This window comes from Melospiza georgiana, chromosome Z (genome assembly GCF_028018845.1).
Source record: "Melospiza georgiana isolate bMelGeo1 chromosome Z, bMelGeo1.pri, whole genome shotgun sequence".
Classification (NCBI taxonomy): domain Eukaryota; kingdom Metazoa; phylum Chordata; class Aves; order Passeriformes; family Passerellidae; genus Melospiza; species Melospiza georgiana.
Genome location: NC_080465.1, coordinates 5,719,683 through 5,737,899, shown reverse-complemented (window position 1 = coordinate 5,737,899; position 18,217 = coordinate 5,719,683). Strand labels below are relative to the sequence as shown.

Below are 18,217 nucleotides of genomic sequence, written 5' to 3'. Positions count from 1 at the left end.
CTGTAGGTGCTTTGTGCACTCTTGGAGTTCCTCTTGGATCTCTTGAACAACAGGGTTTGCCCGTGAGGGGAATTTGTGCTGCTTTTTGACAGAGGAGATCTTTGTAGACTACTTTGAGTTTGCTGTAGGGAAGGTTGGTTATTGCTTGGCATAATTCACAGAGAAACATAGAACATTGCTTTGTGATGTCAGGGCATGGTTTCCACATCATCATAGTGACATCAGAAGGTTGCCTTGGTTCACAGAAGGCCTGAGTGTCAGAGCAGCTGTAGGTCTTGCTGAGAGCAGGCACATCCTGCTGGTTAAGGCATTTGTCATTGGACAGCTGTGCACTGACAAGAGCCTTGTCTTTCCAACTGTGTGAGCACAGCCTGCAGACTTGTAGAGCAGTGCCACAATGCGGGAGGAACTCACTGCTGCAGTTTTTGCTGCTTTTGCCATTTTTTATTCTGCTTATTACCTGACTCAGCTGGCACGTAAGTAGAGGTTTTCCCTGGCTGTAACTTAACCGATAACTTTTGTATGCCTTCCTGCTCTTTCTTAGTAACTCCATTGAATTAGAAAGAAAAGAACATTAGGAGGCCATTGGTTGTGTAAGGCTCCTGTCAAGTCATTCAGCTAAAAAGGGGGTTTCTGTACCCACAGGGGCAGCATTTGCAAGGGAACCTGGAAGGACAAGCAAGACAGCTTTGGAAATGTAGACTGGCAGACTTTCTTGGAGGGCCTTCTAAAACCTCTGCAGTTGTTCCCAGAATTCAGGGAAAGCTTCTTTCTTTCTAAATTTTCTCCTGAAAGGGGATTTCACTGTCTAATTTGATCTTTTACTGAGTGCTAAAATATTGATTCCCTTTGCAAGGAAGTGCAAACTCCAAAACAGTAAATGTCTGCTCCAGAACCCTGGAGCTGCTGCTGTGCTGTTTCACAATAGAACTGCCACAGCTCAGGAGGATTTTGGGGAAGCTTTTCTGGGCAACTTGTTTCCAGCAAGTTAATGAGAATTAGTGTATGCAACTGATTTAAAAAAAAAAAAGTACCTGAGGGAGAGGATAAAAAAGCTGCCTGATGTGTTTGGTAAAACAGGAGCATTGAGTGTTACAGATGAATTTGCATTTTCTTGGTCATGTTTGTATTCATTTACTGGCAAAACAGCCAAAGTGTAGGCACAAACAAGAATATTGTCCTGATCTCTTGCTGGCCGTGTGAATGAAATGTGTCTCCTGGAGGGATTTTGTGAAATGGAAAATCATCTGTTTGGGTTTACTTGTTCTGTGGGATTCAGCAGCCCAAGCAGTTTTCTCACAGCATTTGTTCGTTTTCCCTTGCCCACTACAGGTCAACTGAAGCATGTATTCAGAGGTGCTGATCATGAGGTGAGTGAGAAAGGGAGATTTCATGTTCATTTCTTGTGTTAAGGAATTGTAGAGCCAGCTGTCAGCTTGGCCAGTACAGTAGAGGGTAGAGGGCCAGCTAGGGAGGCCGAAAGGAAATCCATTTTCATGCCTTCGACAAAAACAAAAAAAGGAATAAGTGGATATTGTTAAATTTCCATCTCACAGCCCTGAAAAATATAAACTAAGTTTGGCAGAGAAAATGTCGCATCCTGACAACAGCTAGAGGGAAAAACTGAACTAAGATCAATTTCCTATAGATTAGAATTAGCCCATTTCAATTTAGTCAGAGTGACTGAGAATTCTATTCCTATAGATTTAGAATCCCATTGCAATCAAAGTTTCTCATTCCTCCTTAGAAGATGTGGTGGTAAATGTGAAAAGAAATGAGTTTCTGAATGATAGGTGTCGGCCTGTCCCTCATGCTTCTCTCATGCCAAAGCTGACAGAACCAACAGCCATCTCTCCCCTGGCTCCCGCTGCTCCTGGAGAAGAAGCCCAAGAGGAGCAAATTGAGGCAAATGAGCACCAGACTCCATCACTGGTCACACCAGAGCCTGGATATCCTGAGCCTGTAAGTGCCAGTTGTGTGTGATGCTGTCTTTCGAGCAAGGCAGAGGTGCAAGTTTTGGAGCAGCCAGCACTTCCTGTTGCTGGCTGAGGATGCTGAGTGCTGGAGTGCTGCCAGGAGCTTGGGATTTCCTGCCGGCAGCGACAGCAGAATTAGGCCTTTGACCTGTGATGTTGAGGCCGAAAAAGCTGGTGCCCAGAGAGATTGGCTCAGGGAAACTCTGTCTCTGGGCTTCTGAAGGTCTGTAGACGGGGTGCATGTAGTGGTGTTGGAGGTGACGGGACATTGTTTCTTTGTTTTCCCATTTTGGAAAGGTGTGTTTGGCTTGTGAAATTAGTCTACAGTTTTCTTGAGTTATTCTTCAGTTCTGCAAAGTCTTTTGGGCCAGGTGTCTTTTGGCTTTTGATAAGGTGCAAGGAAACAGTTGTATTGTCCATGAAGGTATGGGAGCCATTCTTGTCCTGTGTGGCCAAAGAAACAAAGTGCATATTATGAAGCCCTCTCGTGAGGCATAAGGCAGAAGGGGCAAGTTTATTTTGATGCATTTATGATGAAGTGTGCTGCTTTAGCAAGAGCCTTGGAGCCTGGAGTGGGGGTGAAGCTGCAAGTCCTTGACTGCTGTCTTGTGTTGCTCAGAAGAACAACATGTAGAAATGGTGGATGCTGTATTTTAACTCAAACGGGCCATGCTGTGGCTGGGTAACTGCATGGGTTAAAAGGCCCCAGGGGTGCGGTAGGAGATCAGCTGAAGAAGAGCCAGGCTGGGACCAGGTGGCCAAGAAGGCCAAGGGCATGGTGGGCTGGGGCAGCAGCAGTGGGGCAGCAGGAGCAGGGCAGTGAGCGTGGCCCTGTGCTGAGCAGCGCTGCAGCCACAGCTGGAGTGCTGTGTGCACTTGTGGGCCCCTGGAAAAAGAAAGTCATGAAGAGGCTGCAGTGTGTGCAGAGGAGGTCAGGGGAGCTGGGCAAGGGAGTGCAGCACAAGCCCACTGAGGAGGTGCGGGGGAAGCTTTATTCTGGACAATGGAAGGTTCATGAGTGACCTTCAGGCAGACTTCCATCAATCCCTACATGACAGTGCTCAGCACAAGGGCTGTTTCCCTACCAAACATGCCCTCACTAAATCCAAGTGCTTTAGACAATGGAGTGGGAGACACTTCTATCTTGTGTTTTCATGCTAGCTGGTTGTTGGGAGAGTACCTAAGAATTGGAAAAGTACAAGGCCATGGCTAATTCTAAGTCCTGCACCTGCAAGATAGTGTGTCCTTGCGCCCAGCTGTAGTATGATAACAAATAGTTAAAAAGACATGAGAAAAGAGAGATGTAAGCCCTAAAGATTGGAGAAGAGCTGATGTAGTGGTGTGGCCAAGGAACGGTGTAAATTACAGAATATTCATGAGCTTATTACTTCCTGTATAAATATCTGATGCTCTCTTAAATAAAGGAAGCTTGCTGATTCTCATATTGAGTGTCCCAAGTTTTCCCTGCACCCGACAAATGACTCATCCCCGACAAATGGCTCATTCTGCAACAGGTGGTTTGCTAGAAGAGGAAGCCCTGTTTGTCTTCTCTTTTTCCAGCAAGAAAACATGCTTCTGCACAATGTTTCCTGGTCTGTTGCAGCAGTGAATGAGATTGTGATCCTGTTTGAGTTTTCCACGTCTGTAGCAGCAGTAGCAACGGATCACTGTCTCTTTCCTACTGAGCTTTCCTACTGAGCTTTCAGGAACTAAAGCTGCGTTTTACAGAGAAAACGTTGCTTGCTGCTAGCAGCTATGGAGAAATATCAACCTCATATCCATCTAGAGTTCTATTCAATTGGCTCATATTAATTTGGTGTGTGGGACTTAGAATCCATGTGTTGGTACAAAATGTTCTGATTTCTCCTTAGAAGATGTGGTGGTAGATCTGGAAAGAAATGAGGTTCTGAATGATAGATGATGACCTGTCCCTCTTAATTCTCTCTTGCCACAGCTCACAGAAACAAGAGCCATCTCTCCCCTGTCTCCCGCTGCTCCTGGAGAAGAAGCCCAAGAGGAGGAAATTGAGGTGGAGGAGCACCAGGCTCCATCACTAGTCACAGCAGAGCCTGAATATTCTGAGCCTGTAAGTGCCTGTAAGTTGTGTGTGGTGCTGTCTTCAGAGCAAGGCAGAGGTGCAAGTTTCAAAGCAGCCAGCGTTCCTATTGCTGGCTGAGGATGCTGAGTGCTGGAGTGCTGTCAGGAGCTCGGGATTTCCTGCAGGCAGTGACAGCAGAACATGGCCTTTGACCTGTGATGTTGAGGGTCCAAAGGGCTGGTGCCTGTGGGAGAGCATGTGGCTGCTTGGCTCAGGGAAGCTCTGTCTCTGGGCTTCTGCAGTGCTGTGGCCAAGGGCACACATGGTAGTGCTGGATGTCACAGGCATTTGTTTCTTTGTTTTCCCTTGATGGAAAGGTGTGTTTGGCTTTTGAAACTGGTCTGCAGTTTTCTTCTGTAATTCTTCAGTTCTATCATGTCTTATTGCCTAGCTGCCTTTTTGCTTTGATAAGCTGCAAGGAGATGGTTATGATGTCCATGAAGCTGGGCAGGCTCATTCTTCTCCCGTGTGGCCAAAGAAACAAAGTGCATATTATGAAGCCTTCTTGTGAGGCAAAAAGCAGAAGGGGCAAGTTTCTTTGGATGCATTTTGTGATGTAGTCTGCCACTTTGGAAAGTGCCTGTGAGCCTGGAGTGGGGCTGAAGCTGCAAGTCCTTGACTGCTGTCTTGTTCTGCTCCAGAGGGGAAGGCCATCTTGAAATGGTGAATGATGTACCTGAAGTCAAATAGGCAAATTTGTAGTTGGGGAGCTGTGTGGGAGAAAAGGACACAGGGGTTCTGCCGGTCTTGAGCAGCTGAAGATGAGGCAGAGTGTGGCCAGATGGGCAGGAAGGCCAAGGGCATGTTGGGCTGTGTCAGCAGCAGTGGGGCAGCAGGAGCAGGGCAGTGAGCGTGGCCCTGTGCTGGGCAGCGCTGTGGCCACAGCTGGGGGGCTGTGTGCAGCTGTGGGCCCCTGGGAAGCAGAAAGTCATGGAGGGGCTGCAGTGTGTGCAGAGGAGGACAGGGGAGCTGGGCAAAGGTGTGCAGCACAAGCCTAGTGAGGAGGTGCTGAGGGAGCTTTAGTCTGGACAACGAGAAGCACAGGAGGGACCTTCAGGCAGACTTCCATCAATCCCTACACAACGGTGCTCAGCACAAGGGCTGTTTCCCTACCAAACATACCCTCACTAAATCGCAGTGCTTTAGACACTGGAGTGGGAGACACTTCTCTCTTGTGTTTTGCTGGCTAGTTGGTTTGCTGGAAGAGGAAGCCCTGTTTGTTTTCTCTTTTACCAGCAAGCAAAGATACTTCTGCACAACGTTTCCTGCTCTGTTGCAGCACTGGATGAGATTGTGATCCACTTTGATTTTCCCACGTCTGTAGCAGCAGTAGCAACGGATTGCTGTCTCTTTCCTACTCTTCCAATTCAGAGTTTTCAGGAACTAAAGCTGTGTTTTACAGAGAAAACATTGCTTACTGATAGCAGCTATGGAGCAATTTTAACCTCATATCCATCTAGAGTTGTATTCAATTGGCTCATATTAATTTGGTGGGTGGGACTTAGAATCCATGTGTTGGTACAAAGTGTTCTGATTTCTCCTTAGAAGATGTGGTGGTAGATGTGGAAAGAAATGAGGTTCTGAATGATAGATGATGACCTGTCCCTCTTAATTCTCTCTTGCCACAGCTCACAGAACCAAGAGCCATCTCTCCTCTGGCTTCCGCTGCTCCTGAAGGAGAAGCCAAAGAGGAGCAAATTGAGGCAAATGAGCACCAGGCTCCATCACTAGTCACAGCAGAGCCTGAATATTCTGAGCCTGTAAGTGCCAGTTGTGTGTGGTGCTGTCTTTAGTGCAAGGCAGAGGTGCAAGTTTCAGAGCAGCCAGCGTTCCTGTTGCTGGCTGAGGATGCTGGGTGCTGGAGTGCTGTCAGGAGCTCGGGATTTCCTGCAGGCAGTGACAGCAGATCTTGACCTTTGACCTGTGATATTGAGGGTCCAAAGGGCTGGTGCCTGTGGGAGAGCATGTGGCTGCTTGACTCAGGGAAGCTCTGTCTCTGAGATTGTGCAGCGTTGTGGCTGAGGGCACACATGGTCGTGCTGGATGTCACGGGCATTTGTTTCTTTGTTTTCCCTTGATGGAAAGGTCTGTTTGTCTTCTGAAATTGGTCTGCAGTTTTCTTGAGTTATTCTGCAATTCAACAAATTCTTTTGGGCCAGGTGTCTTTTGTGTTTTGATTAGCTGCAGGATGATGGTTGTGGATGAAGCTGTGGGGATCCATTCTTGTCCTGTGTGGCCAAAGAAAGGAAGCACAGAGTTGGGAAGCCTTCTTGTGAGGCAAAAAGCAGAAGGGGCAAGTTTCCTTTGCTGCACTTAGCGATGAAGTCTGCTGCTTAGGAAAGAGCCTTGAGCCTAGAGTGGGGCTGAAGCTGCAAGTCCTTGACTGCTTCCTTGTGTTGCTCAGAGGTGGAACATGTAGAAATGCTGGATGCTGTATTTGAACTCAAACAAGCCATGCTGTGGCTTGGGAACTGCATAGGTTAAAAGGCCCCAGGGGTGCCATAGAAGAACAGCTGAAGAAGAGCAGCCTGTGGCCAGGTATCCAGGAAGGCCAAGAGCATTGTGGCCTGTGCCAACAGCGCTAGGGCAGCAGGAGCAGGGCAGTGAGCGTGGCCCTGTGCTGGGGAACAGGCTGCGGCCACAGCTGGAGTGCTGTGTGCACTTGTGGGCCCTGGGAAGCAGAAAGTCATGGAGGGGCTGCAGTGTGTGCAGATGAGGACAGGGGAGCTGGGCAAGGGAGTGCAGCACAAGCCCAGTGAGAAGGTGCTGAGGGAGCTTAACTCTGGACAATGAGAAGCACAGGAGGGACCTTCAGGCAGACTTCCATCAATCCCTACACAACGGTGCTCAGCACAAGGGCTGTTTCCCTACCAAACATACCCTCACTAAATCGAAGTGCTTTAGACACTGGAGTGGGCGACACTTCTCTCTTGTGTTTTGCTGGCTAGTTGGTTTGCTAGAAGAGGAAGCCCTGTGTGTTTTCTCTTTTTCCAGCAAGCAAAGATACTTATGCACAACGTTTCCTGCTCTGTTGCAGCACTGGATGAGATTGTGATCCACTTTGAGTTTTCCACATCTGTAGCAGCTGTAGCAACGGATTTTCGTCTCTTTCCTACTCTTCCAATTCAGAGCCTTCAGGAACTAAAGCTGCATTTTACAGAGAAAATGTTGCTTGCTGCTAGCAGCTATGGAGCAATTTTAACCTCATATCCATCTAGAGTTGTATTCAATTGGCTCATATTAATTTGGTGGGTGGGACTTAGAATCCATATGTCGCCATCAAATGTTCTGAATTCTCCTTAGAAGATGTGGTGGTAGATCTGGAAAGAAATGAGGTTCTGAATGATAGGTGGTGACCTGTCCCTCTTGCTTCTCTCTTGCCACAGCTCACAGAACCAAGAGCCATTTCTCGCTTGGCTCCCACTGCTACTGGAGAAGAAGCCAAAGAGGAGGAAGTTGAGGTGAATGAGCACCAGGCTCCATCACTGGTCTCAGCAGAGCCTGAATATTCTGAGCCTGTAAGTGCCAGTTGTGGGTGGTGCTGTCTTTAGAGCAAGGCAGAGATGCAAGTTTCAGAGCAGCCAGCGTTCCTGTTGCTGGCTGAGGATGCTGAGTGCTGGAGTGCTGTCAGGAGCTCGGGATTTCCTGCAGGCAGTGACAGCAGAACATGGCCTTTGACCTGTGATGTTGAGGGTCCAAAGGGCTGTTGCCTGTGGGAGAGCATATGGCTGCTTGGCTCAGGGAAGCTCTGTCTCTGGGCTTCTGCAGTGCTGTGGCCAAGGGCACACATGGTAGTGCTGGATGTCACAGGCGTTTGTTTCTTTGTTTTCCCTTGATGGAAAGGTGTATTTGGCTTTTGAAACTGGTCTGCAGTTTTCTTCTGTAATTCTTCAGTTCTATCATGTCTTATTGCCTAGCTGCCTTTTTGCTTTGATAAGCTGCAAGGAGATGGTTATGATGTCCATGAAGCTGGGCAGGCTCATTCTTCTCCCGTGTGGCCAAAGAAACAAAGTGCATATTATGAAGCCTTCTTGTGAGGCAAAAAGGAGAAGGGGCAAGTTTCTTTGGATGCATTCTGTGATGTAGTCTGCTGCTTTGGAAAGTGCATGTGAGCCTGGAGTGGGGCTGAAGCTGCAAGTCCTTGACTGCTGTCTTGTTCTGCTCCAGAGGGGAAGGCCATCTTGAAAGGGTCAATGATGTACCTGAAGTCAAATAGGCAACTTTGTAATTGGGGTGCTGCGTGGGAGAAAAGGACATAGGGGTTCTGCTGGTCTTGAGCAGCTGAAGATGAGGCAGCGTGTGGCCAGATGGGCAAGAAGGCCAAGGGCATGTTGGGCTGTGTCAGCAGCAGTGGGGCAGCAGGAGCAGGGCAGTGAGCGTGGCCCTGTGCTGGGCAGCGCTGTGGCCACAGCTGGGAGTGCTGTGTGCAGCTGTGGGCCCCTGGGAAGCAGAAAGTCATGGAGGGGCTGCAGTGTGTGCAGATGAGGACAGGGGAGCTGGGCAAGGGAGTGCAGCACAAGCCCAGTGAGAAGGTGCTGAGGGAGCTTAAGTCTGGACAACGAGAGGCACAGGAGGGACCTTCAGGCAGACGTCCATCAATCCCTACACAACGGTGCTCAGCACAAGGGCTGTTTCCCTACCAAACATACCCTCACTAAATCGCAGTGCTTTAGACATTGGAGTGGGAGACACTTCTCTCTTGTGTTTTGCTGGCTAGTTGGTTTGCTAGAAGAGGAAGCCCTGTGTGTTTTCTCTTTTTCTAGCAAGCAAAGATATTTCTGCACAACGTTTCCTGCTCTGTTGCAGCACTGGATGAGATTGTGGCCGAGTTTTAGTTTACCACGTCTGTAGCAGCAGTAGCAACGGATTGCTGTCTCTTTCCTACTCTTCCAATTCAGAGCCTTCAGGAACTAAACCTGCGTTTTTCAGAGAAAACGATGCTTACTGATAGCAGCTATGGAGAAATATCAACCTCATATCCATCTAGAGTTCTATTCAATTGGCTCATATTAATTTGGTGGGTGGGACTTAGAATCCATGTGTTGGTACAAAATGTTCTGATTTCTCCTTAGAAGATGTGGTGGTAGATCTGGAAAGAAATGAGGTTCTGAATGATAGGTGGTGACCTGTCCCTCATGCTTCTCTCTTGCCACAGCTGATGGAACCAAGAGCCATCTCTCACCTGGCTCCTGCTGCTCCTGGAGAAGAAGCCCAAGAGGAGCAAATTGAGGTGGAGGAGCGCCAGACTCCATCAGTGCTCACACCAGAGCCTGGATATCCTCAGCCTGTGAGTGCCAGTTGTGTGTGGTGCTAGAAAGTCATGGAGGGGCTGCAGTGTGTGCAGAGGAGGACAGGGGAGCTGCGCAAGGGAGTGCAGCACAAGCCCAGTGGGAGGTGCTGGGGAAGTTTAGTCTGGACAATGTGAGGCACAGGAGGGACCTTCCGGCAGACTTCCATCTATCCCTACATGACAGTGCTCAGCCCAGCTGCTGTTTCCCTACCACACATGCCCTCACTGAATCCAAGTGCTTTAGACACAGGAATGGGTGATACTTCCATCTTGTGTTTTCTGGCTTGTTGTTTGTTGGGAGAATAGCTAAGAATTGGAAAAGTACAAGGCCATGGCTAATTCTAAGTCCTGCACCTGCAAGATAGTGTGTCCTCGGGCCTAGCTGTAGTATGATAACAAATAGTTAAAGAGACACGAGAAAAGAGAGAGATGTAACATCTAAAGAATGGAGAAGAACTGATGGAGTGGTGTGGCCAATGGACGGTGTAAATTACAGAATAATCATGAGCTTTTTACTTCCTGTATAAATATCTGATGCTCTCTTCAAAAAAGGAAGCTTGTTGATTCTCATATTGAGTGTCCCAAGTTTTCCCTGCACCCGACAAATGACTCATCCCTGACAAATGGCTCATTCTGCAACAGGTGGTTTGCTAGAAGAGGAAGCCCTGTGTGTTTTCTCCTTTTCCAGCAAGCCAAGATGCTTCTGCACAACGTTTTGTCCCCTTTAGACGCCTTGAATGAGATTGTGATCCACTTTGTGTTTTCCACGTCTGTAGCAGCAGTAGCAACGGATTGTTGTCTCTTTCCTACTCTTCCAATTCAGAGCCTTCAGGAACTAAAGCTGCATTTTTCAGAGAAAAAGCTGCTTGCTGCTAGCAGCTATGGAGAAATATCATCCTCGTATCCATCAAGAGTTCTAATCAATTGGCTCATATTAATTTGGTGGGTGGGACTTAGAATCCATATGTCACTATCATATGTTCCGAATCTCCTTAGAAGATGTGGTGGTAGATCTGGAAAGAAATGAGGTTTTGAGTGATAGGTGGTGACCTGTCCCTCATGCTTCTCTCTTGCCACAGCTGATGGAACCAAGAGCCATCTCTCACCTGGCTCCTGCTGCTCCTGGAGAAGAAGCCCAAGAGGAGCAAATTGAGGTGGAGGAGCGCCAGACTCCATCAGTGCTCACACCAGAGCCTGGATATCCTCAGCCTGTGAGTGCCAGTTGTGTGTGGTACTAGAAAGTCATGGAGGGGCTGCAGTGTGTGCAGAGGAGGACAGGGGAGCTGCGCAAGGGAGTGCAGCACAAGCCCAGTGGGAGGTGCTGGGGAAGTTTAGTCTGGACAATGTGAGGCAGAGGAGGGACCTTCAGGCAGACTTCCATCAATCCCTACACGACAGTGCTCAGCCCAGTTGCTGTTTCCCTACCAAACATGCCCTCACTGAATCCAAGTGCTTTAGACACAGGAATGGGTGATACTTCCCTCTTGTGTTTTCTGGCTAGTTGGTTGTTGGGAGAATAGCTAAGAATTGGAAAAGTACAAGGCCGTGGCTAATTCCAAGTCCTGCACCTGCAAGATAGTGTGTCCCTGGGCCTAGCTGGGTATGATAACAAATAGTTAAAGAGACATGAGAAAAGAGAGATGTAACATCTAAAGAATGGAGAAGAACTGATGGAGTGGTGTGGCCAATGGATGGTGTAAATTACAGAATATTCATGAGGTTTTTACTTGCTGTTTAATTATCTGATGCTCTCTTCAATAAAGGAAGTTTGCTGATTCTCATATTAAGCATCCCAAGTTTTCCCTGCACCCAACAAAAGACTCATCCCCGACAAATGGCTCATTCTGCAACAGGTGGTTTGCTAGAAGAGGAAGCCCTGTGTTTTCACCTTTTTCAGCAAGCCAAGATGCTTCCGCACAACGTTTCCTCCCATTTAGACGCCTTGAAAGAGATTTTGATCCACTTTGAGTTTTCCACATCTGTAGCAGCTGTAGCAACGGATTGTTGTCTCTTTCCTACTCTTCCAATTCAGAGTCTTCAGGAATTAAAGCTGCATTTTACAGAGAAAACTTTGCTTGCTACTAGCAGCTATGGAGAAATATCAACCTCATATCCATCTAGAGTTCTATTCAATTGGCTCATATTAATTTGGTGGGTGGGACTTAGAATCCCTGTGTTGGTACAAAATGTTCTGATTTCTCCTTAGAAGATGTGGTGGTAGATCTGGAAAGAAATGAGGTTCTGAATGATAAATGATGACCTGTCCCTCTTAATTCTCTCTTGCCACAGCTGATAGAACCAAGAGCTATCTCTCACCTGGCTCCTGCTGTTCCTGGAGAAGAAGCCAAAAAGGAGGAAATTGAGCTGGAGGAGCACCAGGCTCCATCACTAGTCACAGCAGAGCCTGAATATTCTGAGTCTGTAAGTGCCAGTTGTATGTGGTGCTGTCTTCAGAGCAAGGCAGAGGTGCAAGTTTCGGAGCAGCCAGCGCTTCCTGTTGCTGGCTGAGGGTGCTGAGTTCTGGAGTGCTGCCACGAGCTCGGGATATCCTGCAGGCAGTGACAGCAGAACATGGCCTTTGACCTGTGATGTTGAGGGTCCAAAGGGCTGGTGCCTGTGGGAGAGCATGTGGCTGCTTGGCTCAGGGAAGATCTGTGTCTGGTCTTCTGCAGCGCTGTGGCCGAGGGCACACATGGTAGTGCTGGATGTCACAGGCATTTGTTTCTTTGTTTTCCCTTGATGGAAAGGTGTGTTTGGCTTTTGAAACTGGTCTGCAGTTTTCTTCTGTAATTCTTCAGTTCTATCATGTCTTATTGCCTAGCTGCCTTTTTGCTTTGATAAGCTGCAAGGAGATGGTTATGATGTCCATGAAGCTGGGCAGGCTCATTCTTCTCCCGTGTGGCCAAAGAAACAAAGTGCATATTATGAAGCCTTCTTGTGAGGCAAAAAGGAGAAGCGGCAAGTTTCTTTGGATGCATTCTGTGATGTAGTCTGCCGCTTTGGAAAGTGCATGTGAGCCTGGAGTGGGGCTGAAGCTGCAAGTCCTTGACTGCTGTCTTGTTCTGCTCCAGAGGGGAAGGCCATCTTGAAAGGGTCAATGATGTACCTGAAGTCAAATAGGCAACTTTGTAATTGGGGAACTGCGTGGGCGAAAAGGACCCAGGGTTCTGCCAGTCTTGAGCAGCTGAAGATGAGGCAGCGTGTGGCCAGATGGGCAAGAAGGCCAAGGGCATGGTGGGCTGTGTCAGCAGCAGTGGGGCAACAGGAGCAGGGCAGTGAGCGTGGCCCTGTGCTGGGCAGCGCTGTGGCCACAGCTGGAGTGCTGTGTGCACTTGTGGGCCCTGGGAAGCAGAAAGTCATGGAGGGGCTGCAGTGTGTGTAGAGGAGGACAGGGGAGCTGGGCAAGGGAGTGCAGCACAAGGCCAGTGAGAAGGTGCTGAGGGAGCTTAAGTCTGGACAACGAGAGGCACAGGAGGGACCTTCAGGCAGACTTCCATCAATCCCTACACAACGGTGCTCAGCACAAGGGCTGTTTCCCTACCAGACATACCCTCACTGAATCCAAGTGCTTTAGACACTGGAGTGGGGGACACTTCTCTCTTGTGTTTTGCTGGCTAGTTGGTTTGCTGGAAGAGGAAGCCCTGTTTGTTTTCGCTTTTTCCAGCAAGCAAAGATACTTATGCACAACGTTTCCTGCTCTGTTGCAGCACTGGATGAGATTGTGATCCACTTTGATTTTCCCACGTCTGTAGCAGCAGTAGCAACGGATTGCTGTCTCTTTCCTACTCTTCCAATTCAGAGCCTTCAGGAACTAAAGCTGCATTTTACAGAGAAAATGTTGCTTACTGATAGCAGCTATGGAGAAATATCAACCTCATATCCATCTAGAGTTCTATTCAATTGGCTCATATTAATTTGGTGGGTGGGACTTAGAATCCATATATCGCCATCATATGTTCTGAATTCTCCTTAGAAGATGTGGTGGTAGATCTGGAAAGAAATGAGGTTTTGAGTGATAGGTGGTGACCTGTCCCTCATGCTTCTCTCTTGCCACAGCTGATGGAACCAAGAGCCATCTCTCCCCTGGCTCCTGCTGCTCCTGGAGAAGAAGCCCAAGAGGAGCAAATTGAGGTGGAGGAGCGCCAGACTCCATCAGTGCTCACACCAGAGCCTGGATATCTTGAGGCTGTGAGTGCCAATTGTGTGTGGTGCTAGAAAGTCATGGAGGGGCTGCAGTGTGTGCAGAGGAGGACAGGGGAGCTGCGCAAGGGAGTGCAGCACAAGGCCAGTGGGAGATGCTGGGGAAGTTTAGTCTAGACAATGGGAGGCATAGAAGGGACCTTCAGGCAGACTTCCATCAATCCCTACACGACAGTGCTCAGCCCAGTTGCTGTTTCCCTACCAAACATGCCCTCACTTAATCCAAGTCCTTTAGACACAGGAATGGGTGATACTTCCATCTTGTGTTTTCTGGCTAGTTGGTTGTTGGGAGAATAGCTAAGAATTGGAAAAGTACAAGGCCGTGGCTAATTCCAAGTCCTGCACATGCAAGATAGTGTGTCCTTGGGCCTAGCTGTAGTATGATAACAAATAGTTAAAGAGACACGAGAAAAGAGAGAGATGTAACATCTAAAGAATGGAGAAGAACTGATGGAGTGGTGTGGCCAATGGACGGTGTAAATTACAGAATAATCATGAGCTTTTTACTTCCTGTATAAATATCTGATGCTCTCTTCAATAAAGGAAGCTTGTTGATTCTCATATTGAGTGTCCCAAGTTTTCCCTGCACCCGACAAATGACTCATCCCCGACAAATGGCTCATTCTGCAACAGGTGGTTTGCTAGAAGAGGAAGCCCCATTTGTTTTCACCTTTTTCAGCAAGCCAAGACGCTTCTGCACAACGTTTCCTCCCATTTAGACGCCTTGAATGAGATTGTGCTCCACTTTGAGTTTTCCACATCTGTAGCAGCAGTAGCAACGGATTGTTGTCTCTTTCCTACTCTTCCAATTCAGATCCTTCAGGAACTAAAGCTGCATTTTTCAGAGAAAAAGCTGCTTGCTGCTAGCAGCTATGGAGAAATATCAACCTCATATCCATCGAGAGCTGCTAGCAGCTATGGAGAAATATCAACCTCATATCCATCGAGACTTCTGTTCAATTGGCTCATATTAATTTGGTGGGTGGGACTTAGAATCCATATGTTGCTACAAAATGTTCTAATTTCTCCTTAGAAGATGTGATGGTAGATCTGGAAAGAAATGAGGTTCTGAATGATAAGTGATGACCTGTCCCTCTTGCTTCTCTCTTGCCATAGCTGACAGAACCAAGAGCTATCTCTCACCTGGCTCCTGCTGCTCCTGGAGAAGAAGCCAAAGAGGAGGAAATTGAGGTGGAGGAGCACCAGGCTCCATCACTAGTCACAGCAGAGCCTGAATATTCTGAGCCTGTAAGTGCCTGTAAGTTGTGTGTGGTGCTGTCTTTAGAGCAAGGCAGAGGTGCAAGTTTCAGAGCAGCCAGCGCTTCCTGTTGCTGGCTGAGGATGCTGAGTGCTGGAGTGCTGCCAGGAGCTCGGGATTTCCTGCAGGCAGCGGCAGCAGAACATGGCCTTTGACCTGTGATGTTGGGAGTCCAAAGGGCTGGTGCCTGTGGGAGAGCATGTGGCTGCTTGACTCAGGGAAGCTCTGTCTCTTGACTTCTGCAGTGCTGTGGCCAAGGGAACAGATGTGTCTTGGGCTGGCTATATGATGCTTTTATCCCCATTCGTCTCTCTATTTATGTTGAATAATAAGTTTGGTAATTTAAGAGTGTTCCAGAGAGTGAAGGAGGGGAGAGAAGAAGCGTGCTGTTCGTTTTCAGACACTGCACTCCTCCTCCACATTCTTGCTCCTGTACTGTGTTGTCTGTAGATGAACAGACAGCGGGACAGAGCTCTTCTTTTGCTTTTTAGTTAGTTTTAGCTAGCTGAAGCAAAGAAATTCCCCAGATTGTTTTTTTTTTCCTTTTTCTTTGGACCTCTTGAAACTGCTCTGGACTGAGCAGCTGCCGCTGTGGCCCACTGGGCCAGGGGAATTGGCCTGCGACAATTGCAGCTGCGGAGGGACTGATCAGAGACTGAGTGAGCTGAGCTTCAACCCAGGGTTTTCTCAGTTTGTCATCTCTTTTAGAGTGTCAAGGGGTCTTATTGTTTGATATTGTTTTGTTTTATTGTTTAATAAACATTTTTTATCCACCTTTCTCCAAGGAGGTATTTTTTTTTCCTCCAGGACCAGTTGGCGGGAGGGGGCGATTGGATCTGCTTTTCCCACTGGAGCACCTTTCAGGGGTTCTTCCCCAGATTTGCTGTAGACTTGTCCAAATACGTGATTTGGCAAACCCACACTCCTGAGATTCAGAGTCTCATGCTCTACCGACTGAGCTAACCAGGAGAAAAATGCATTGACAATGTCTATAGTGGCGTACCACCTTGCTGCCTTGGACTCCAGCTTGTACTGGAGTTCCAGCATGTCCGGCACAGCAGCGCTCAAGGGTGGGGTCACTTCATTCAATGCACAATAGTCCACTGTCAATCTCTGTTCTCCTTCAGATTTACGCACAGGCCAAATAGGACTGTTGAAGTGTGAGTGGGTCTTGCTGACCACCCCCTGGCTCTCCAGCTCACGGATCATTTTGTGCATGGGGATCACAGCATCTCAATTCATTCAGTATTGTTGGCGGTGCACTGTTGAGGTGGCAATTGGTACTCGTTGCTCTTCCACCTTCAGGAGACCTACTGCAGATGGGCTTTGTGACAGTCCAGGCAAGCTGCTCAACTGCTTGACACCCTCTGTCTCTACAGCAGCTATTCCAAATGCCCATCTGAGTCCCTTTGGGTCTTTGAAATACCCACTTGGAAGGTAGTCTATGCCCAAAACACATGGGGCCTCTGGGCCAGTCACAATAGAGTGTTTCTTCCACTCATTTCCAGTCAGGCTTACCTCAGCTTCCATCAAAGTAAAATCCTGTGATCCCCCTGTCACACCAGCAATAGAAACAGACTCTGTCCCCACATGTCTCGATGGGATTAATGTACATTGTGCACCAGTGTCAACCAAAGCTTTGTATTCTTGTGGTTCAGATGTGCCAGGCCAACGAATCCACACAGTCCAAAAAACACGGTTTTCCCCAGCCTCTATCTGGCTAGAGGCAGGGCCCCTCTAAGCCTGGTTATCCTTCTTTGCCTGGGCATATGTCTTGGAGGTTTCTTCAAGGAGATCAAAAATATTGTCATTATCATCATATGTGACAGTTTGGTTACTGGCCGGCCACTGGAGCTGCTTCCCTTTTGGAACTTCCTCTCTGAGTCTTCAGTTCACGCACCCGTTGTGCCAGTGCAGCAGTAGGTTTTTTATCCCACCTTCTCATGTTTTCCCCACAATCACGCAGGTAGAACCACCGCTCAGCTCGTGGGATGTACCTTCTCTCACCATCTGGGGAACGTCTGTGTTGGGTACCACAACCTCTGATCTGTACTGCCAAGATTTGGAGAAAGCTCGCTTTAATCTCCTCCCTCAGTTTCTTGTGACCCTCCTCCATCTTGTCTTCTAATTTGTGCAGACATGTTTCCACCGCTGCGATTCTGGCTTGTGTTGGGCCATTCACAGTGTCTGCATATGCTCGGAGCTTCTTTGCCATATCCAGCACAGTCTCCTGACCATCATCCTGCTTCATTATTGCTAAAGCAGAAGCGTATTCTTGTGGCCCAAGTCGTACAAGTTTTCTCCACATCACAGATGTGCATGGTACCAAGTCTGGATTTACAGTGTTTCCATCATCTGAGAAGCCATTTCCCTCAAGCATTCCCTCAATCATGTATTTTTCCAGGTTTAGAGCAAATTTGGGGAAGAATCCCCCACAGGAGCTCCGGTGGGAAAAGCAGATCCAATCAGCCCCTCCCCCCAACTGGTCCAGCAGGAAAAAATACCTCCTTGAAGAAAGGTGGAAAAAAACTGTTTATTAAACAATAAAACAAAACAATATCAAACAATAAGACCCCTTGACACTCTAAAAGAGATGACAAACTGAGAAAACCCTGGGTTGAAGCTCAGCTCGCTCAGTCTCTGATCAGTCGCTCCGCAGCTGCAATTGTCGCAGGCCAGGCCTGGCCCAGTGGGCCACAGCGGCAGCTGCCGGTGCTCTCCTGGGTGCTCAGTCCAGAGCAGTTTCAAGAGGTCCAAAGAAAAAGGAAAAAAAAAACAATCCAGGGAACTTCTTTTCCTCAGCTAGCTAAAACTAACTAAAAAGCAAAAGAAGAGCTCTGTCCCGCTGTCTGTTCATCTACAGACAAACAGACAACACAGTCCAGGAGCAAGAATGTGGAGGAGGACTGCAGTGTCTGAAAATGAATGGCATGCTTCTTCTCTCCCCTCCTTCACTCTCTGGAACACTCTTAAAGGTACAAAACTTATTATTCAACATAAATAGAAAGAGACGAATGGGGATAAAAGCATCATATAGTCAACCCAGGACATTATGGTAGTGCTGGATGTGACGGGCCTTTTTTTCTTTGTTTTCCCTTGTTGGAAAGGTGTGTTTGGCTTGTGAAATTGGTCTGCAGTTTTCTTGAGTTATTCTGCAGTTCAACAAATTCTTTTGGGCCAGGTGTCTTTTGTCTTTTCATAAGCTGCAAGGAGATGGTTGTGCATGAAGCTGTGGGGAGCCATTCTTGTCCTGTGTGGCCAAAGAAAGGAAGCAAAGACTCAGGAAGCCTTCTTGTGAGGCAAAAAAGCAGAAGGGGCAAGATTCTGTTGATGCATTTAGTGATGAAGTCTGCAGCTTAGGCAAGAGCCTTGGAGCCTGGAGTGGGGGTGAAGCT

At 48.0% G+C, this 18,217-nt stretch overlaps 1 protein-coding gene across 1 annotated transcript in view; it reads left to right on the top strand.

Moving 5' to 3' along the window:
- Positions 1-397: 397 nt before the first annotated feature.
- The window catches only part of LOC131095718 (uncharacterized), a 53,100-nt gene continuing 35,280 nt past the window's right edge, over positions 398-18,217 (top strand). The window contains exons 1-3 of the mRNA XM_058043779.1: positions 398-476; positions 1,333-1,370; positions 1,831-1,962. Coding sequence (XP_057899762.1) covers positions 398-476; positions 1,333-1,370; positions 1,831-1,962 — 249 coding nt within the window. The remainder of the gene's footprint in view (positions 477-1,332; positions 1,371-1,830; positions 1,963-18,217) is intronic.